At 46.1% G+C, this 21,897-nt stretch overlaps 1 protein-coding gene across 2 annotated transcripts in view; it reads left to right on the forward strand.

Moving 5' to 3' along the window:
• The window catches only part of Vwf (von Willebrand factor), a 158,829-nt gene that overhangs the window by 124,318 nt on the left and 12,614 nt on the right, over positions 1-21,897 (forward strand). For both annotated transcript variants that reach the window (XM_031383471.1, XM_031383472.1), the window contains 10 exons: positions 3,076-3,296; positions 4,683-4,875; positions 5,065-5,406; positions 7,084-7,283; positions 11,150-11,252; positions 11,687-11,761; positions 13,438-13,542; positions 14,853-15,058; positions 15,698-15,847; positions 20,013-20,123. In XM_031383471.1, coding sequence (XP_031239331.1) covers positions 3,076-3,296; positions 4,683-4,875; positions 5,065-5,406; positions 7,084-7,283; positions 11,150-11,252; positions 11,687-11,761; positions 13,438-13,542; positions 14,853-15,058; positions 15,698-15,847; positions 20,013-20,123 — 1,706 coding nt within the window. The remainder of the gene's footprint in view (positions 1-3,075; positions 3,297-4,682; positions 4,876-5,064; positions 5,407-7,083; positions 7,284-11,149; positions 11,253-11,686; positions 11,762-13,437; positions 13,543-14,852; positions 15,059-15,697; positions 15,848-20,012; positions 20,124-21,897) is intronic.

A 21,897-nucleotide genomic window follows, 5' to 3' on the forward strand; every position in this document is an offset into this window, starting at 1 on the left:
CACACACACACGCACGCACGCACACACACACACGAGTGCATCTTCTTCACCCTCTTACTGGCTTCTTGCTTCCTTCAGTGTTTCTCATTACGTTTTCATTTTGGTCTATTCTCGCTGGGCCCTTCGTTTTGTGATTTGATTTTTGCCATTTTTTCCCCATCTTTTTTCCTCCAGAGCCCAGTCAACTTTTTCAACACCGATTTCTGTTTTGTGTATTTCTTTTATTCTCTGTTTTCTTGCTTTGTTTTGTGTATGTGAGAGCACACGTGGAAGTCAGAGAGCTCAGTTCATTCCTTCCGTCGTGTAGGCTCTGGGGACGGGACTCAGGTCTTCAGTCTCAGCAGCACGAGCACTGAGCTGGCTTTGTTTCTTCTCTTAGTTTTACAGTTCTTACTCGAGGTGGTTTTTATGGTTTATAAAACTTTGGGTATTTTTAAGTTAGTGTATATTGTATCATACAGTTTTCTCCTGTGACTTTTTTTTTGGGGGGGAGAGTCTCTACTCAGTGAGGAGTAACTTTTAAAGTCATTTTGACAGACTGCTGTCGCTGTCTTTATTTGTGCAGATCGGGGTTTAGGAGGGTTCGCATTCAATGAAGCCAGTGTGGGAAAGCCATCTCCTCAGTATATGTCCAGAATTTTATGGCTTCTGGTGTCTTAGGATTTTAAAAATGACTTTCCAGGCCCCTGGTTTCCCTCTTTGCTCCTTTTTTATGTGTCACTTCTCAATTGCCAAATACCCTCCCATTTCCTTCCCTTGTTTTTTGTGCTAGGAATCTGGCCCCTCATGTGTGCTGGGAATCTGGCCCCTCACGCGTGCTGGGCAGGCACAGTACCACTGAGCTCTGTTTCCAACTCCCAGAGTCCCTTTCAGGCTTTGTCAGTTGACTTCTTGACTTCGCTAGTGTGTATCCATTGTTCTTGACAACAAGACTAAAGACTTAATGCGGTGCTCAGTTGTAGATACGCCTCTGCTCTGTAGAGTGACTCTGAGATACTAGAACGTGGAGAAAACGAGAGAGGAGGGCGCATCGATGAGTGGTATAATCTTGAAAATGTTTTGTAGCTCTCTATAACATTTTATTGTGTATGCCTCAGATTGTCATTCTGTAGTTGGGCTACTTTAACCTCTCCTGTGTCGTGGGAGTGTGTCACACAATGGAGTGTGTCAATAGATGTGACTCATTACAACTGGTTGGGGCTGGAGAGATGGATCACTGATTAAAAGCCCTTGGTGTTCTTCCAGAGGACCCAGGTTTGATTCCTAGCCCCCTACACAACAACTTACGACTCTGTGTAACTCCAACTCCAGAGGATCTGATGCCTTCTGGTCTCCATAGTCACACTGGACACACAGTGGCGGACAGATACACGTGTAGGCAAAATACCTATAAACCACTAAAAGAAAGAAAGGCAGATAGACAGACAGACCTTGCCAGTAAACAGGAGTACACTGTGATGGTTTGTTGAAAGATAAGTTAGCATTCTGAGAATGGAAGTACCTAGGATTCTATATGCCTCCCACACTTTGAGTTTCATCTGCGGCATTGACTTAGTCATAAGATTTATGGATCTAATTTATCAAACGAAACCTTCATGTCATGTACTCTTAGGCTGGTGTCTAGTCTAGATTGCAACTCTTATGACAGTCCCCAAGGGTAGTGATTGCAACCCCATTAGGCAAGAGTGACAGGAGAGGACCACAGAAGTCCAGCGGTTTAACTGTGCTCTTAAGTAAGCAATTGGCAAAACACAATCCGATTCTGAGCTTCTTTGGCTCTAACTTACCACATCACAGTTGAGGTGCTGGTGGACAGAGCCATTCTGGTTGGCAGTCTTTGTCATGGGATTTAATGATTCATTGTCATTGGTAATTGAGGCTGTTTCCTTATTGTGGCACTATTAACAGCTGAATAGTAGGGATTGTTTTACTCAGTTCCCCATAGCTATGTCAAAATCCCCGATACCACAAAGTTAAAAAGAAGAAAGGTTTATCTTTACTCACAGTCTGGGGGTTTGTCTATGGCCACCCGGACCCATTTGGTTTTTGGACCCTGGTGAGGTAGCCCATTCTAGCAAGAACATGTGGCAGGAGAGGGCTGCTTACCTCAGGGCTCTATGAAGGGGCTGGTGTGCTGTGTGCCCTTCAAGGGCACACCCTGAATAACCTAAGTTCCTTCTACTCAGCTAGATCCCTGGAAGTCCTACAGCGCCATCAGCTGGCAGCCAGGCCTTTGGGGTACACTTACTCAAATCCCAACAGGGCTCACTAGCAGCATGAGTACCCTCGGGGGTCGTGGCATCCAGCCTGTTCCTCGGAAAGGGATATGTGTTCAAGGGATTGGGTGAGAGCCATGGAGGCTGCCCAGCTCTGAGAAATGGTACAGCAGCCCTGCTAGTCACACGCTGTGTTGATGATCACCTGCAAAAGTTGGCAGTGCGCGGGACCTGAGTAAGGGGTGCTGTGGGGGTCTCATTGGACTTGCCTCTCATTGCTTGTTTGTTTGTTTAAATTCACCTCCATAAATGAGTCATGATTTGTGTGAAAAAGTCATCTCCAATGTCCCTTAGGGCCAAGGCTCACTTTCAGATCTGTGGCACTGGCACATTCAAAGCGGGGATATTCTCCCAGAGTCATCTTACGTGGAAGCACAATGGTTAGCGTACCCACACTGTTTTAATAGGGACCTCGAGAATTTGCTGATTTGTGTGAGTGACTGTGGGTCCTGGAGTGAGCTCTGAGACCCGATTGTTTATTGGCCCAGGAAATATTTCTGTGGTGTAATGTCTTATGGGATAAGTCACTGCACCCACTAGTGCTGTTAGCTGGAGGGACACTTGTGCCTTGAGGTGAATTTTCTTTACAGTGAGGTCATGAATAGCTTGCTTAGCTCCTTATGCTTTCAACATTACATTACACCCTTGAAGCTTCACTTTCTTTTCTGGACCAGTTCCCCCTCCCTCACCCCGGTGGCTGGCTCACGTTGACTATGTGCAGCATGCATGATTGTATCACTGCAGGCATGCATGAGATGGGCTGGTACTGTCCGTCTAACATTTGCCTTCCCCACCTCAGGTGTGTGCACGGGCAGTTCCACTCGGCACATCGTCACCTTCGACGGGCAGAACTTCAAGCTTACTGGCACCTGCTCCTATGTCGTCTTTCAAAACAACGAGCAGGACCTGGAAGTGATCCTCCACAATGGCATCTGCAGTCCTGGGGCAAAGCAAGCCTGCATGAAGACCATCGAGGTTAAGCATGCTGGCCTCTCGGTTGAGCTGCACAGTGACATGGAGGTGAGAGGGATTTTCTGTGGGATCCATGGCGGGGAGCAGAGCAGAGCTTCAGGAAAACCACATGGAGCTGGTTTTCGCTGCTGCTGCCTGGGAGTCAGCCTTCCACTCGACTAGCAGGGCACTTCTTCCTTTGGTGGGGTTCCTTGCCATCTCTCTGGTCTTGGCATGATTTCATATTGCTCTGGGTCCAGATTTGGGAGAGCGGATCAGTTTTAGATAGCAAGTTATGTATTTAGTCCCAGTTTCTGGCATTGATAAGAAACTGGGTTGGCACCAGGACCATGGACACACTAGGCATTGTGAGCCCAGGGCTCAAGGCCTGGGGGGCTTTCCAAACAGAAATATTTAGTGCCTAAATCAGGGCCTTTGAAAATATTTAGGGCCTCGGCAAAACGTATGGCTTCAAACTTTGGAGAGGAGACTGCCAAACTGCTCTAAATAAATGTTTGATTAAATGCTTACAAAAGGTTATATTATGCCAACTTCTTTACTCGTTCATTTAGAAATCATAAATATTTCATGGTGTGAAAACAACTTGTAGACGAGATTTTCTCACTTGGTAAGAATTCCTAAGTACGAGCACTAATTGCTGAGAAATCAGAGTTAGTCATATATCAAGCGAGGAGCTCGTAGCCAAAGGAATCTTAAAATCAGAGTGATAAAAAAAAAAAAAAAGCCCTTCCAAAGTTTTTACAACAAAACTACATTTGCTGCCGAATGTGAGTACATTTTTAATATCTTTGATGCTCTACATGGAGAGATCTCAGAAGGAAGACCGAGGACTTGAAACCATGCTGGCAGCTGCTTCTTCCTGGAGATGATGCCCTAGTCGTTGGTGCAATGGCAACTTCCCTGGCCTATTGGGAAGGGGTCACCCTTGCCTACAGAGGTCCGTGGACTAGGTTCCCTGAAGCCCTGGGCTTTCTGGTTCAAGTACATGCTGCCTGCATGGTTTGTGATACAGGTCTGTGTAGTCAATAAATCAAGTCTCTCTATTCTGGAAGAGCTGCTGACAAGCACCAGGCTTTGTGGGTAACGCTTCAGTCAGAGGGGTGTGAGGAATGCGAGGGACCTTTAGGTAACTTCAGCAAGAAGCAGACAGTAAAGTTCTAGATGAGCTAGAACAGTGGTTCTCAACCTGTGGGTCGCAACCCCTTTGGGGGGTTGACTGACCCTTCCACAGAGGTCGCCTAAGGCCATTGGAAAACATAGACATTTATATTATGATTCACGATGGTATCAAAATTATAGTTTTGGAGTAGCAATGAAAATAATTCTATAGTTGGGGTCATCCCTACATGAGGGACTGTAGAGGGTCACGGCATTAGGAAGAGGTTGAGAACCTCTGAGCTGGAACTATTGGTTATCTTTCTCTTGTCTGAGCAGATGGCAGTGAATGGGAGACTGGTCCTTGCCCCATACGTGGGTAGAAACATGGAAGTCAGCATCTATGGCGCTATCATGTATGAAGTCAGGTTCAGCCGTCTTGGCCACATCCTCACATTTACTCCACAAAACAATGAGTTCCAACTGCAGCTTAGCCCCAAGACCTTTGCTTTGAAGACATATGGTCTCTGCGGTAAGAAGGGGTTCTCTCTGCTCCACTTCTGCTTTATACACCTTTCTGTGTATATTCTGGAGGTATGTGTGGGTTGGTGCTTAGATTACTGAGTCCCATTTCAGGCATCGAGTAGTGAGGTTCAGGGCATCCTTGCAGGCACAGAGTGGCCTCGTCATTGCCACTGTCTTTTTGTTGTTGCTGCTCCAGGAATCTGTGATGAAAATGGGGCCAATGACTTCACGTTGAGAGATGGCACGGTCACCACAGACTGGAAAAGGCTTATCCAGGAATGGACAGTGCAGCAGCCCGGGTACCCATGCCAGTCTGTTCCTGAGGAGCAGTGTCCTGTCTCTGACAGCTCCCACTGCCAGGTCCTCCTCTCAGCGCCATTTGCTGAATGCCACAAAGTCATTGCTCCAGCCACATTCTACACCATCTGCCAGCAAGACAGTTGCCACCAGGAGCGAGTGTGTGAGGTGATTGCTTCTTACGCCCATATCTGTCGGACCAATGGCGTCTGTGTTGATTGGAGGAGAACTGACTTCTGTGGTGAGTGCCCACACGTTCCCCTAAACCTTGGAGACAAACCAAGTATAGGCTCGCTCATGTTCTCTGGTCTCCAGAGTCTTGTCTGCCTAATGAAGATCAAGATCCCTGTGTTTCCTATTGGGATTCACCAAGTTAGGATCAAACAAGACTGCAGATATAGCAGCCCTTCAAATGCTCAATTTTTATATTCAAATAGTTGTGAATTTGATGTTTTAGACTCAGGTAGACATCAGCTAAGTGTTGTGTAACCAGTAACAGAATTTGAAATCCCACCAAACTGGAGGGAACATCCATTGGGCAGAGAGATCTTGAAGTAGGGAGTGGCATTTTGCTGTTTGACTCCTCAGAACTGCTCATTTTCAAATGGGCCTTTTATACCTGTGTGTCTTAGAGTCCATCATCACAGAGTCCTTAGCCTTTTCTACCTGGAGCTGAGGACCTGGGCAGCTCATCTAGTGATTGGCTGTTCTCTCAGTCTCCATGCATGTACCTCAATTTTGGCAGAGTAGAGCGTTAAGACCTGTACCACTCCACTCCTGCCCCTCAACCATATTTTGGGTCCTTGGGTTTTCTGTCCTTGTGGATGGTATTGTTCCTACTCCGCCTGCCTGCAGACCCAGGGGCAAAGGCTGCTTTCCGCATCGTGGAAAGCATCTTCTATGTTTATTTGCTTTTTGTGTGCCTTCGCTGTTTACTGTGCACACAGTAGACAAACCCTGTGCTCCGGATCTTTGGAAACCACTGTGTGGATGTGAGAGGGAGTTTGCCAAGCCAGGCTATAATGTGAGAAGGGAGTTGTCTTGTAGCTTCTCTTCCAAGGCCTCTCCTCATCACCATGGAGTCCTTATTTAAGAGGATTTTTAAAGCCTCAGATAGGTCTGTATTCCATAGGAAGAACGTCAGAGCGTTCCCATAAGTGGTTGGGATTAGATTTGGCTGCAAGTAGCAGAGAAGTAGGAATCCCTGTCATTTAGGTGATCAGAGGGAGGTGGGACCATTGATGTGGGCATGGTCATCTTCCCCATGGTTTAAAATGCAGCTCTAATCTACATAAGATTGTTAAATTGATTGTTGTTTTATATCAAACAACTTTTATAATACTCATTTTTATTGTTATAATATTTTATAAATTTTAAAGAATATGACAAAAAAGATATTGTAAGTATTGAAGGGGGTCTCTGGGAGGAATGGGGGTACAAAAGGGAAACAAGAATGTGATTTAATTCTATTTACTTAAAATATGTTCTTAAATGTTAACAAATTCACATAAATTGAAATCATGTAACTTTTCTCATCATAATTCAATAAAAGTTTAAAAAAAAAATAAAATGCAGCTCTAGGTATGAAGTGCAGGGTCCAAACAACAGTACAGAAAGGAAGCATGGCTTTCTTTTAAAAATAAAGCATATTCCTGGAAACCACCCATAGGATACTGCCTGCCACCTTCTTCTAGTCAGTTGCTCAGAACTTAGTCATGTGACTGCACTTAAGCACAAAGGAGGTGTTGCATTCCTTGTCCTGAGTGGTTGTATGCCGGGGCAAGATTTCTAGTATAGTGCAAGACGGAAGGGTGAAAACTGGTCATGTCTGCTCCAGCAGTTTGTCAGATGTTGGCTGCTCTTCTTGTGGTTCTGGCTGCTGTAGGACATTGAGAATGACCCCATTCTCTGTCTTCAGCTATGTCATGCCCACCGTCCCTGGTCTATAACCACTGCGAGCGTGGCTGCCCTCGGCACTGCGATGGGAATGCTAGCCTCTGTGGGAACCATCCCTCAGAAGGCTGCTTCTGTCCTCAACACCAAGTCTTGCTGGAAGGCAGCTGTGTCCCCGAGGAGGCCTGCACTCAGTGTGTTGGGGAGGATGGAGTCCGACATCAGGTAGGAGCCTGGCTTCTCCTTCTCAGGGGGTCAGCCCCTCCCCCTTCTCACAGCAGGATTGACTCTTATGGAAGGAGGCAGCCTGTATAGCAGCACTGGATTCAGACAGATCCGAGTTCCCATCCTGGTCTCCCATGGATTAGCTGTGGCATCAAACACCAAAGTGTTAGAGCACCATTAATATTATTTTTGTCCACTCATGTGGAATGATATAGGAACCCAGGAGGGAAGGAGAAAATCATGTATTATAAGCCAGTATCTGCCATTTTTCAGACATACTTTGTACTTCATATATTATCTCCGTGTTTCCTAAGGATTGTTTTTTTCTCCAGAGCATTTGTAACCACCTGTGACCAAGTTAGTTGAAAGCACACAGTTAAATAGTTCAGGACCTTTCTCTACTACAGGAGTCCTTAGTGCTTTTAATGGACTAATGCACCATGCAAATGATTCAGAAGGTTTTTGCTTCTTTGAGATATTTGATTATGAGGTGCGCTTGTGTGTGCGTGCGTGCGTTTGATTATGAAGTGTGCTCATGTGTGCATGCATGTGCGCGTGTGTGTGCGTGTGTATGTGTGTGTGTGTGTGTGTGTGTGTGTGTGTGTGCGTGTATAACATCCCTTGAACTCAGGTTCTACCAGAAGATGCTGCCTTAATCTACATTGCTTCTAACTACAGAAAATCTTTGGGGACCAAGCTCCATTAACTTTCCTGTAGACCCAGCTTGTAGAGATGGGTTCAGACATTGATATATTTCAGAATTCAAGGCTCAGTGTAACTCCAAAGACTTTGCACTTTGTTATTCAAAAGGGTCTTTACTGCACTGTTACTGTGATAATTTGCCTGGAAATCATTGCATTACCAATTCTCTTAACTTTCCTGGGAGCTCATGAGAGCTCTTCAAAAGGATATTTACTAAACTCTCCCATTGGTCCATAATGGTAGTCTTCTCTCGTCCACATGGAGAACATCCGTATTTACAAGATTAAGTGCACAGTAGTCCTGCCCAGTGATGTTACCAAGCACAGCAAATGTAGGAACCTCTTTGGCTTCTAGTAAAGGCGATGCCCCCTGAAGACCTAAGATCCATCTGCATCCAGGAGCTCCTCTTCCTCTTAGTGCACTGGGTGGGCTGGCTTACCCCTGGAGTCACTAGTGGAGCTTGTGGTAAATCGAGCCAATCAAAGAGAACAAAGAAAACAGTAGTCACAGTAGCTATCTTGTATTGTGCTTGACTTTGTAGGCCAGCAAGAAGATCATTTGTGATTTTCCCCAAACCCTGTAGGGTCGTTATCACATGTCCTATATGGTTAATGGGTGAGAAGTCCAAGCTTCATATGGCATGAGTCATATAACGGGCCTGCTGTTGACAGCATCAGGTTGTCCTGTGTTGTCCCAGCCCTGCCATTGAGCCTCAGGAGGAATTGCTAGCTAAGCACCATACTGAGTGGACATTGATGTGAGCATGCGCAGCATGCACTACTGACTGGGTGGGATCCTTTGCTTTAGTTAGTTATTGAGCTTCATCCCAGTGAAGGCCCCCCCTTCTTTCACTTACTGTGAATAGGTGGGTAGAGAGGAAACCCAGCCACACTCTTCCACCATATTTCACATTGCCAAAGTAATTAGGTCCTTGGCCATAAGATTCCCAATTGAGTTGACAAGACCTAACATTTTCCTCCCTGATCCTCACGGCTTCTGGGTTCCTACAGGGCTTAAATGATGCAAGTGTGTTTATCTGTGGTGTTAACACCCAGTGGTTATTCCAAACTGCTGGAAGGGTGACACACTTCCTCTTCTCTGAAGGCAGAGCAGGTCCTGCCCTCTTCCCTGTCCTCCTGTGTTAAGAAATTCACACTCTAGACTGTTCCAGGCTCCATGGGGGTCAGATGTCTGTAGGTCCCCAAGGCAGGAAATGTGTGAATTTTATTGTAATGTCTTAGTGTATTCACTGCACTCCCCCCCACCCCCGTCTGACTGTCTCTCCTGTTCTGTCTTCTTCACCTTCAGCACAACCAATTGGAATAGGCACATGAGTTGCATTAAGGACTCTGTCCAAGCACTGCATTAGTTTGGACATAAGAGCAGGTTTTTTTTTTTTTTTTTTTTTTTTTTTTTTTTTTTTTTTTTAAATCAAGTATAGAATTAATCAAAACCTCTGACGAGAGAACACAGCCGGTTTTAGTTATTCAGAAAATAGAGTTTAAATGGGAGAAAACAAGCGCTTATCCAGCCACCTGCGTTCCCAGCATCCACTTGAAAGCAGAGAAAGAATGAGAATCTAATATGAAGAACATTTCCATTAAATGAATTTTTAGACTGAAAAAGGAAGCCCAGGAAATCTTCCTTCAGGGAAATAAGCAGGGCTTAAATCTGTTATACCCCGGGAAAAGGAAAAATATTTACCAGTTTCCATAGCTCTTGTTTGTTTTACAAAACGCACTGTGGAGATGTGGAGTTTTGTAGCCGGATCCGATTGGGGTCTGGAGTCCTGCACAGGCTGTGGGCCTCTCAAGGGAGCCGCTGCTGGCATGGCACAGAGTCCCACTTCAGCACAGGGGGACATACACACCTTACCCTGGAGCCTGTGGCCTGGCACCTCTTCTCTTCAGAGACTATGAAGCACCAGCTCAGGCTAGGAGCTGCATTTCTTTGACACCTTCTACGGAAGCCTTTTGGCTAGCCTTGAACACTTCAGTTTTCCTACGCCATACTCTCTGCAGGCTGCTCTTTTGGCCCCTTTGTTTAATCTTGAACTCCAGTTATCCTTATACCTGTTCTCCTGTGCCTTCATCTGGAATCTGTAGATGACCGTTCAGCCTGCAAGCAGTTTGGGCCTATGTAGCAGCGCCTCCTGCTGGCATGTTTGGGGCACAGTCAGGTCCGTGGTGACTCCGGCTGAATTTTTTCAGGGGCAGTTGATTCTGAGTCCCGCCTTGGGTGTGCTTGGGTCAAGCTTACCAGGAAGGTGGAAATTGCTAGAGAAGGAAGTTGAACCCTCGTTTGGGGGTGGTATCTTCCTGATGATGGGTTCCAGAACCATCAGCCTTGCCAGTTCTGCACGTGCCTCAGTGGGAGGCAGGCTAACTCTACTGCTTCATCAGCACACTTTCTGATAAAGAAAGTCTTATTCTTTAGGTACCCGAGGTCCACATTTAGAAAGAAAATGGAAAAGAGAAAGTCAGAACATTCCAGCAGGCCTTTCCAGCTGCCACTCTCTATGTACCTTCCCAGGGTTTGCAGACCTTAGACTGAAGTAGCAGCAGCAGCTGCCTTGACTTTTTTAAAATTGTTTTTTTTTTTTTTTATCATTTTTGTTTGTTTGTTTTTGTTTTTTGTTCCCATTTCTCTTCCTCCCTGCCCTCCCCACTTTCTTCTTTCTCCCCTCCTTCTTTTTCTTCTGCTGCTTCTTCTTCCTCTTTTTCTTCCCCCTCTTTGTCTTCCTCCTCCTCCTCCCTCTTCCCACCCCTTATTTCTTTTCTTTTTGATACAGGTCCTTATATTTAGCACAGGCTGGCCCAAAACTCCAGATCCTGTCGCCTCTGTCTCTCTGTTGCTGGGATTACAGATAGACACCATCTCCATGCCTTCCATTTTGTTTTGTTTTTGTTTTTTATTTTTTGGTGTTTTTTTCTTCTGGTCTTCCTCTTCTCCTCCCTGTTTATAGTCAGCAGCTTTGTCTATTTAACATGTTTCTTTCTGAGGCAGGGTCCTATTACAAGTAGACTGGCAAAGCTGCCACAGCGCCTTTGACCCACCATCTCATCTCCTATGTCTAGGCCCTCTTGGCTGGAGTACTGACTTGCGTGATCCCGGGCTCCAACCAGAGTGTCCTGTATGGCTGCTTAGCCTTTTTTCCCCCTCAGTTCCTAGAGACCTGGGTCCCGGACCATCAGCCCTGTCAGATCTGTATGTGCCTCAGTGGGAGGAAGATTAACTGCACTGCCCAGCCATGCCCCACAGCCCGAGGTAAGTGAATCTTTCCTGCCTGGTGTTCCTGGTGGAAGGAGACTGTGGGTCTCCAGCCACACATCATACACGTAACAGACCAATCCAAATAAAAGTCCATGGAGGTGTTCATCTCCTGGAGACCACATTTCTGCTTGCCGCAGTCAGGAGTCCCTTTTTGGTACCTGGAGCAGGAAGTCTCAGATGTACCCCTGTCCTTCCACCCCAATGCTTGCATCAGACTCAGTCTTCTGAAAGCTAAGCTGCGGATGTAGAAAGACGCATTGTGAAGATCTGCTCTATGCAGCATTTTATCCCGGTCCCATGGTCCAGATCCTGGGAGTCCCAGTCAGGGTCTGTGCTGGCTTTTGGTGAATGAGAACTTTGAAAACCTCTAGTCTAGACTGTACTTGATTTTTTTTAATCTGAGTTTCATGGCTATTCTTTTCCTCCAGCTCCCACGTGTGGCCCTTGTGAAGTGGCTCGCCTCAAGCAGAGTGCAAACCTGTGCTGTCCAGAGTATGAGTGTGGTATGTGTCTACTCAGCAAATTCCTCCAGGGTCCAGAGCCCAGGCTAGCCCCACGTGGGTCAGACCGCAGGTACTCCAATACATCCCCTAGTCACAGGGTGTGCAAGGGAAGGTAGGAAAGGACTGGCTGGATTAAAAGAAAACCATTCCAAAGAATCAGCTTCTAACAAAGTAGCTTTGAGTGTGAGGTGTGAGAGCAGTGAGAGCTTGGGGAGGGGGTTGCTGGAGCTGCAGAGGTCTGCTGAAGAAAATGTCATACTACCAGAAGATGTTTCCAGAAAGATGTTGAGGATACTTGTCATGGGGAAGGCCACATTTGGGCCTTCAGCAAGCTGCTGTATGTGGAGCGGTGTGTGCGTGTGTGCGTGTGCATGTGTGTGTGCGTGTGTGCATGTATGTGTGCTTGTGTGCACGTGTGTGCATGTGTGTGCGCATGCATGTGTGTGCATGTGTGTGTGTGTGTGGTATGACAGTATGACTCAGGGAATTCTGAGAAGGTTGAGTTGCTGCGTGAGAGGGAGCTAATGACATTCTTATCCCTGTCCATCAAGCGTGTTTATTAATTCATTCTCCAAAGGCAGATCTTCAAGGGAGAGTGGATAGTCCACAAGAGAGGCCAAGGAGCTAGAAAGAAAGCCAGGATTCTAGGAAGTTTATTTATACTGATGAAATTTATCAGATACCAACACAAATCATACAGGGGGCTCAGTCTGGTCTGAGAACAGATTTATCAAGCAGTAGAGAAAACTGGGGAGTAGTGGTTGTTTAGGTCCGGTCTTCCTGCTCATAGACAAATTTAAATTTCTATAAAATGCTAGGGACTGTACTTTCATTAGTTCATGAAATCCTTGGGTTAACCTGGTAAGTAACTTGGGCTAACCTGGGAAGTAACAGGCTAATTGGTAAGTAACTCTGGCTAACCTGGTAAGTAACTTGGGTTAACCTGGTAAGTAACTTGGGCTAACCTGATAAGTAACTTAGGCTAACCTGGTAAGTAACTTGGGTTAGCCTGGTAAGTAACTTGGGCTAACCTGGTAAGTAACTTGGGCTAACCTGGTAAGTAACTTGGGCTAACCTGGTAAGTTTTCACTGTACAGAAGGAGAAACTGAGGTCTAGAGGATTCAGACTTATCTGAGAGCTGCAAGTCTTTGCAAATGATATTGTACTTAGGAGCATAATCAGTGTGAAGGAAACTTGATGTCTGTCATCCATGATCTATCTATCTATCTATCTATCTATCTATCTATCTATCTATCTATCTATCTATCACCTACCGATTATCTATCATCTATCTATCTATCTATCTATCTATCTATCTATCTATCTATCTATATCTATCATCTATACACTATTCATCAATCTTCCCTCTGTGTGTCTAAGCATCTACTCCCCCAACCACCTCTCATCTGTCTTCCACCCACCTACTCCCTATCCACTTCCTTTCTTCCTCCCTCTCATCCATCCATCCATCTATCCCTATCCATTTATCTGTCCATTCACCATCTATCTAACATGTCACCCCTCTCTCATGTCTAATCTCCACCCACCTCTATTGGCTGTCATCATTCTGCTAAAATAGTAAAATTCTACTGGAGAGAGCATGCAGCTCTCACTGACTAGCAGCGCAAGAGTAACCTCACCAAATGTGCCTGTGCCTCTTTTTCTTGAACCCCAGTGTGTGACCTGGTCAACTGCAACTTGCCTCCAGTGCCTCCATGTGAGGGAGGGCTCCAGCCAACCCTGACCAACCCTGGAGAATGCAGACCCACCTTTGCCTGTGGTAAGGGCACTGTGGGAGAGAGCGGTGGGGTCACTCTCCTGTCCTCGGGAAGTCCTCTTCTGTTTAGGGGATCAAGACAGTTTCATTTCTCTCTTCAACTATCTGAACCTAGATTTAGGTTACATTTGGAAAGAAGGCTTAAGGTCATACTTAGTTGAGTGCTCTGACCGCCCTGGCTATTCCACTGCAGGTCTACCAGTGTGGACACAGCTGCCTCCATGCCATTTTGGAGGGACATTAAGACAGAGGTCAGGAGTACTGACTGAGGTTCATTTCCAAGCATCCACATGGTGTCTCACAACTGTCTATAATTCCAGTTCCAGGGGATCTGACACCCTCTTCTGGCCTCTGCAGGCACCAGACATGCATGTGTTGCACAGATATCCATGTAGACAAAATATCTATAATAATATTGAGCAAACAGACAAACACAAAGCAGCTGTTGGGGCTCCGGCAGTTAGACTGCAAACCCTGTAGTTATTCGCTCCCCTCATCCCCTCTGCCACTGAGGGGATAGCATGATGCCTTGCTTATCTTCATCGTTGAACCTTGTTTTCAAACTTAGTAGGGTGTTTTCCTCCGTAGGTTTATATATTTAATCATCACATATATTTTTAGCGCAGAGGTGGGCTAAAATTAGGCATGGCTGAATATGGAATTCTTTATGTAGTTACCCAGGGACCATTTCAAGGCCAGGGGTCTTCTTGGATGCCTACTTTGGAATCTCACTTGAGTTACTTGATGCAGACTTCGGGGGTGGAGGGAGCACATCCTAAGGCAGTTGGAATCAGGTGCAGGATGCAGGAATGGGCTTCAGCATTTATACAATAACACTGTGGTCAGGACAGCGTCGTGGACAACCTTTAATTTTTACGTTGTTGGAGATGGTGAGATTGGAGGGTGATGTTTGAGGTACTGAAGTGAGGATAGGATTGCGTAACCCGCTAGGCCAGCCATGGTATGCCTAGGTCCCTCTGGGATTTGGGGGTTCTGTATTTGGTGTTGCTCAGAGTCAGAAGCTGGGAGGATCCTGCCTTGTCTATGTGTTCCTGTAGATGCCGGTGTTGGGGTTGAGCGGCCTCCCCTTCTCTGTAAGAATTTCCAACCTTGCTTTTCTCTCCATTGATGGAATGATGGTTTTTGGTATTCTAAATGCCCTATAGCTGCTGAGCTGGGTGTATGTGTGGATGTGCATGTCTGATTTATTATTCTGGGTCCAAGGACTCTGCCACAGGCGTGCACTTAGGAGCACAAGTGGAGGACAGTCCTCAGTGTGGCAGGACTGAGGGTGTCACCTGTGTCTACCCCAGCCTGCAGGAAAGAAGAGTGCAAAAGAGTGTCCCCACCCTCCTGCCCCCCTCACCGGACACCCACCCTTCGGAAGACCCAGTGCTGTGATGAGTACGAGTGTGTTTGCAGCTGTGTCAACTCCACACTGAGCTGCCCACTTGGCTACCTGGCCTCGGCTACTACCAACGACTGTGGCTGCACCACAACCACCTGTCTCCCGGACAAGGTAGGCACTGCCCAACTCTGGGTGTGATGATGGCTCATTCATTAATCCTCATGGAGGATTTGGATGTCTCAGCCTTCCTCCCTAAACCAAGGGTGAGGTGGATAGGTAGGTGGACAGTTGGTATTCTGTTTCATGCACATGGAAATTTCATTAACTCAGGAGTTATTGACAGCGAATCTACTGTGTATTAATAATGGCTAGATGCTGAGGTTGCATCTAGCAGTGTATGGCTTTAATAAGGCTAGCCAAAGAGACACTGTGATTGCTAGGATTATTTAGAGAGTAATAGTTTAATCATTGCTGTCAGTTCATCCATGAATCCATCAATGCATCCATGAATCTATGAATCCAACCACCTGCCTACCCACACACCCACACACCCAAACTACTGCTATGTTTTAACAGACCAGTGTTATGTTAGGTGTGCTGTATGTATGTAGAACATAGTCCCCCCTTCTGATAAATCCAAAACAGTGAGATACCAAGAGCAGTCTAAAAGAGGAGAGATCTACCATGATTGACTTGGAGTGTGTGGGGATATGGCTGCTCCTCCTAAGCACCTTCCATACCATGGATGTCACTAACCACTTGATTAAACAAACCCAATGAGTTTATCCTTAGAAGCCTTGTTGTCACCAGGTTTGTGTCCACCGAGGCACCGTCTACCCCGTGGGCCAGTTCTGGGAGGAGGGCTGTGACACATGCACCTGTACAGACATGGAGGATACTGTTGTGGGCCTGCGTGTGGCCCAGTGCTCTCAGAAGCCCTGTGAAGACAGCTGTCAGCCAGTAAGTGAGGCACAAGGGTTGGCTGCTACCTGGAGCCATTGGGTCTGGAAGAGAGGGAGGGATGTGGGGTGGGGGAGGGAGGGAGAGGAGGAGGGAGGGAAGGAGAGTATTTATTTAACTATCTACATACCTATCTATATTGAAAGAGAAAAGGCAAGAGGGTGAGAGGAAAAGGAAAAGAGAGAGCTAGAGAGTGAAAGAGTGGGGTATGGGAGGGAGGGAGGGAGAGAGAGAGAGAGAGAGAGAGAGAGAGAGGAGAGAGAGAGAGAGAGAGAGAGAGAGGAGTAGTATAGACCTTTCAAGGGATTTCTTCTAACTAGGTTGTGTTTCCTTAAGTTTTCATGCCTTCTAATATCCAGTCAAGCAACACACCCCATGGTTTAATCTAGTGAAAGTTGGAGCCCTCATGACCTAATCACTTTCCAAAGACCCTACTTTTGAAACTGGTGCATGAGGACCAAGCCTTCAACACCTGGCTGTTCAGATATAAAGTGTAGCAGGCTGGGTAAAAGGAAAGAAGTGAGAGAAAAAGGGTTGCCATGTCCCCCATCTGTGGTCTATCGTTGGCTAATGGGTATGGCTGTTGTATGGCTTTAAGTCCATGCTGGCTTGAGCAGAGACACAGGAAGGCATTGTCTCTATTTCTGTTCTCTCTTCCTCCCTTGGATACCACTTGCAGTGAGTCCTGAATAGGACACACACACTGAATCCTCTCTGATTGCTCCTGTTGCAATGCATGACAGTGCTTCCATATGGACTGTTTATAATTTTAGGTCTAGAAAACGTGACCTGTGCTCCCCAACTTTAATGTGTGCTGCCCCACCCTAAGCCACCCTGTTCTAGCTGAGGACTGCTCAGACTCCAGAAGAAGGGAGCATCTACCTTTAGGGAGAAATGTGGGTCAGATAAGGCTCATAGGCTTGACCCTGTGCCATCACTACATTTTAATGGGCTGACAGTCATGTTAAAGGAGAGGATGCTGTGGAAGCCACAAAGGCCTTTTTGGGAATACCCAGCTTTAAAAGTCCTTTGGTCTCCATTTCATTCCACTGACCATTGGCAGAAATAGCAGTAACTTGCTATCAAATAGTGAGATGATGTTGGAGTTCATTTTTTATAAACGTATCCAATATTTTTGCTTTTATTTACTTATTTTTTAATTTTTGCTAATTCTTTAAGGATTTCTTAGTGAATCAAATATATTTATGCTTCCCCTAACTCCCCCCTTTACCAAAATGTCTATCCTCCCATTTGTTTGCTGTTTTCTGAGACATGTTTCACTGTGTAGCCCAGGCTAGCCTCAAACTTGTGATCCTTCTGTCTCAGCCTCATGAGTCCTGGGATTGCAGGCACCATGCCTGTTTCCATTATAATTCTATGCAGCCACTGTCATACATGTGTCCCATTGTTGGCTGAAATGTCAATAAGGTACAGGATGTTTTAGTCACTCATGATACTTCTCAGGAGGAAGAAGAATGACAGCTGTTCTTTGTACGTGTCACTGGGAAACTAAGGGTCAAAACAGGAAGCAGAGTTGTCTCCAACTCACTAAAACCAACAAAAATCAGTGTGTGCTGACTTAGAGCCCAGGGCCCGTTCTAGGCCAGTGCTACTGAAACCTCAAATTTTATGGTTTGAATATAAAATGTCCTCATAGACTTCTGTGTTGAATGTTTGGTTCCCAGGTAGTAAAGCTGTTTGTGTGGTGGTGGAAATTTTAGAAAGTGGGGCCTGCCTGGAAGAATTGGGGGTGTGTCTTTGAGGCTTCCTCCTGCCCCCATGCTTCCTGTTCTGCCAGGGGGAGCTTTGGTCACAACCTCACAGAAGTAATTAATATTCCCAGGGTACACAGGCTCATGTAGTTCTGGGAAGAAGGACAGGTCTTCAGCATATGGCTTTCAGATAGCTAGCTTCAGTAGGAGCCAAGGGTCCTGGATTCCATGTCTCCCCTCTGCATGTCAGCAATGGTAATGAAGGTTCGAGGATTATCCCTCTAAGGACATTAGGCGTTTTCTTTTCAGTGGTGAAGGTCTGTAGGTCGGGTGGATATTAGACTCACCTCTGTTAATTTGAAAGCCGGTGAAAACGGGATGGAAAAGAGAGTAAGGTGAAGGGTCTGATAAGCATGTCAACATGCATGTACGCTAGAGAGTTTGGTGGAATAATGGAAAAGACAAGGGATGATGGAAATGTTGGTTTCCTTTTGCTTTTCTGAGATTACTGGGAGGAAGATTTCAGAAAGGGAAATTCTGTAACATGGGTGGGGCATCTGGGCATGAGAAGAAGCCAGTGGGTCTCTGGGATCAAGGTAGCTAAGAATCATTTGTAATATCAGTGTGAGGCACATCAAAAGGATAAAGGAATGTATCCATCCAGATGACTCAGCACTTTTAGAGAGGCTTCAGAGAGGTATACCAGATGTCTCAAGATACTGGTTAACTCTCCTCAGGTGTCCCTGGGGTTTCTACTTCTTTCATGGCATTTGGAATATCTTGGTTTGTAGTGGAAGGTGTGTATAGTGCATTATCCTAGTTTGTCTGTTCCCCCATAGCACCCTGAACCTCATCTCAGCACAATAAGTGACTCGAGTCTCCGTTGATAAAAGGCTAGGGACAGCTCACTGCGCACTGCCGTGACGTGGGTAGGGATGCCAATAAGTCCCACGGAGATGGTGTGAACTTGAGCTGAGTCTCTGGGGTGGTTGCACCCCCTAGGGAAGGCCGCGTTGGTGCCTCTTCAGATTTGACACAGCTTCTGAGTGTGCCTGGGGAACTGGGCATGCTTGGCATCCATGCCAGCTGCTCAGCCAGCTATTCCTTCTCTCTTAAGGACATAGCCCTAGGGTAAAGTCTTGTCCTGGGTTCTTTGTTCTTAGCTCCAGACTCAGCCACACTGTAAATGTCATTCTTTGCACATGATGCTCAGAGGAGGGTTTTAATCTAAGTTTTTTTTTAAAAAAAATAGTTATGTTTATTTTTATTTTATGTGTATGATCCATATGTGTGTACTGCATGCATTCCTTGTGGCCCCAAAGGCCAGAAGAGGGCACTGGGTACCTTGTAACTAAAGGTACATATAGATTTGAGCCACCATGTGGTTGCAGAGAGTCAAATGTGGGTCCTCTTAACCACTGAGCCTTCCCTCCAGCCTCTTAATCTAAGTCCTTAATACTTTGGCCATACTAGAGGATCTTCTAGAGGCAAGATGGACTGACAGACTCCCAGGGTGCTGGCCTCCCCTGCTTGGTTCTCCAGGGAAGGCCAGTCTCTGTCATTTGCTCACCTCAATTTTTTTTTTTTTTTGTAATAGATACTATACTATTTAAACTACTAGGTAAATGCCAAGGACTCTTACCTCTACAAATTAGTGTGCTAGTCAGCTTTTCAAAGTACTTAAGATCATCGACCTAGAGGAAAGGGTAATTTTGGTGCATAGTTTCAGTCTATAGCTATTCATCCCCTGACTTTCCAGGCTGTAGTGGGGCAGAATATCACAATGGGGAGTGTATGGTAGAGCAAAGATGCTCATCACATGGTGGCCAGGAGAGGGGAGAGATGGAGGGAGGGTGCCGAGGCAGGCCGGGGTCCAAAATTCTCCTTCCGGGGCACACCCTCAATGATCCAATTTGCTTCCATTAGGTTCTACCTCCAAAATTTTCTATGGGCACACAGTAGTGCCACAGGCTTGGGGCATACCATGGTAATTTAGGGGACATGTAAGAGCTAAAGCATTATACATGCTGAGCAGTGCTAGAATCAAGGTACTCATTTGTCCAGGTTCTCACCTGCAAAGCAAAGATTAGATCCCAGGCTTCCCCAGAGTTCCCAGCAGTCAACCAGCAGCGCTAGGTTTGGCCATGGCAGAGGTCAGACTCATTAGGTGCTTCTAACTGAACTCTGGACTGTCTTTAATATTCACCTGGATTAGAGATGGATCTCAATGTAGAATCTTCTGGGAGGGAGGGTTGATTTCTTCAGCCCGTGAAGACCTCGCTTAGAACTCATGGCTGGTGGACAGCAGAGATGAAAATACCCAGCACAACTAACTGTCTTAGTTATCCCCTCCCCAGGGGCTCTGGAAATGGGAAGCTCAGGTAAGAACATCTGTTTCTCAGTTGCTGGTCTGGCCTACACTCTGCATTTTTTGCTTTGTTTTTGTTTTTCAGGGTTTTTCTTATGTTCTCCACAAAGGCGAGTGCTGTGGAAGGTGTCTGCCATCTGCTTGCAAGGTGGTGGCTGGCTCACTGCGGGGCGATTCCCACTCTTCCTGGAAAAGTGTAGGTCTGAGTCCCAGAGAGAAAGGAGAAGAGGGTTCTGCCCTCCAACCTGGGAGTACACTTTGCAGTTCATCAGTGCCAACCTATGAGTACCCCCTGCCCTCATTTTTTGCTTTCTCTGCAGGGAGTATAAACAGCTGTTGGTTTGAATCCCAGCTGTGGGATTCCCATACCCCTTAGGAACTAGTTAAGGCTGTCTCAGACTTCCCATTTTGTGGATTTGAAGAGAAGCCTAGTGGCTTCCCTGAGAGATCTGTAAACTCTCAGGGACTTGCGGCCTCTTGTTCATGGTGACTCTGAGGTCATGCAGTCCCTCAGTGGTTGGTTAAGGGGTATGACCTCACCATCCTGTATAGCTCTGGTGGTCCATCCGGTTACACAGAGCTACAAAGCACTGTTTTATACTACATTGGCCCAGGCCTTAAACTTTTGCATTACCTTTAGCAGAAACTTTCCCAGTGGTCTAAGAGAAGTGAGAAACTTAGAATTCAAGGAACCAGTTTGTTTGTAAAGTTTCTCAGCAGGTTTTGTAGGTCTAGATTTAGCATTTTCTTAAGTTGTGGGCCCCTTCCTCTTGCTCTTTCCTGTCTCCTCTGGCCTGCAGAATTCCTTCCTATAACTCAGAGCAGCTTGGTAAGCTGTCTTCTGTGATCCCCAGGTGGTCACTTTTGATGGTGTATCAAGCCATTTTCCTTAAGTTATTATTTTTATTGTTATCCTTTGACAGTTCTGTACATTTATATAATGAATGTTAGGCAGTTTCACGTCTTGTTCTCATCTCTCCTCCTCCCCCACCAGAGCCCTTCTTAATATGCCTCCCTCCTATTTTTATGCGTCTGTGTGTGTGTTTGTGTGTGTGTTTGGTTTACTGAGGTCAATTAGAGTTTCTGTCTCTGGTATAGACGGGATGTTATTTATAAGAATACCAGCTGCCAGCCTATCAGTAGCTACAGCCTTAGAGAGAAAGATATCCATCCCCTTACAGTTGTTAATTGCCCATGGCCCCTCAGGGGGTGTAGAGCTTCGTGGGCTTCCTTCTGTGACACTATTTTTGGAGAGACAAGAGCCATTAACTATTAACTCAAGAATGGAAACCAAGACAGACCAAAGTATGGACACCAAATTTTAGCTCGGTGAACCAACAAGCCTTATTAGGATTACAGGAATATAGTGACGGGTCCCTTACAGAAGCAGAAACGTTTCAAAGGCAGCTACATCAGCAAAGCTCACCACAGCATCAGTGACAGCTCACCAAAGCTGGAAACTTGGAGCTCACTGCACAGCCTACAGGCAGCTCAGCGGGTTGGAGAGTATCCTGTCTAGATTGCTCAGCTGGTCTGAGACTTTTCCGTCTTTGCCTCATACAAGCAACTCAGCTCTTCTTAGCTTCTTTTAGGGAGCGCAGATTGTCTGAGGGTATTTCTGAGCAGTCATTACTGCTTATGTAACTTTGGAGAGGGAGAGGCCTAGTGATTCTGGTCAGTTTCAGAAACTTCCTGAAGACTTCTGAGTTGCTTGCTTCCTGAGTTTAAGGAGCTTCCCTGCTGGATGAAATGTTTTGCCTCCTCTTATCACATCCTGTTTCTTAAAGACCTCCCTTCCAGATGAAAGCTGTGTCTGGGAGGAAATTGCTATACAAGTCCCTTCCCTCCCCCTGCCCCCCAACCAATTGATGCTGAGGCTTTGAGGGGCCCAATCCCATGCTGGTTTTGTGCAGATGGCCTCAGCTGCTGTGAGGTCATGAGTACAATAGCATGTTGTATTCAAAAGGTGT

Source organism: Mastomys coucha, unplaced genomic scaffold (assembly GCF_008632895.1).
Source record: "Mastomys coucha isolate ucsf_1 unplaced genomic scaffold, UCSF_Mcou_1 pScaffold20, whole genome shotgun sequence".
NCBI classification, from domain to species: domain Eukaryota; kingdom Metazoa; phylum Chordata; class Mammalia; order Rodentia; family Muridae; genus Mastomys; species Mastomys coucha.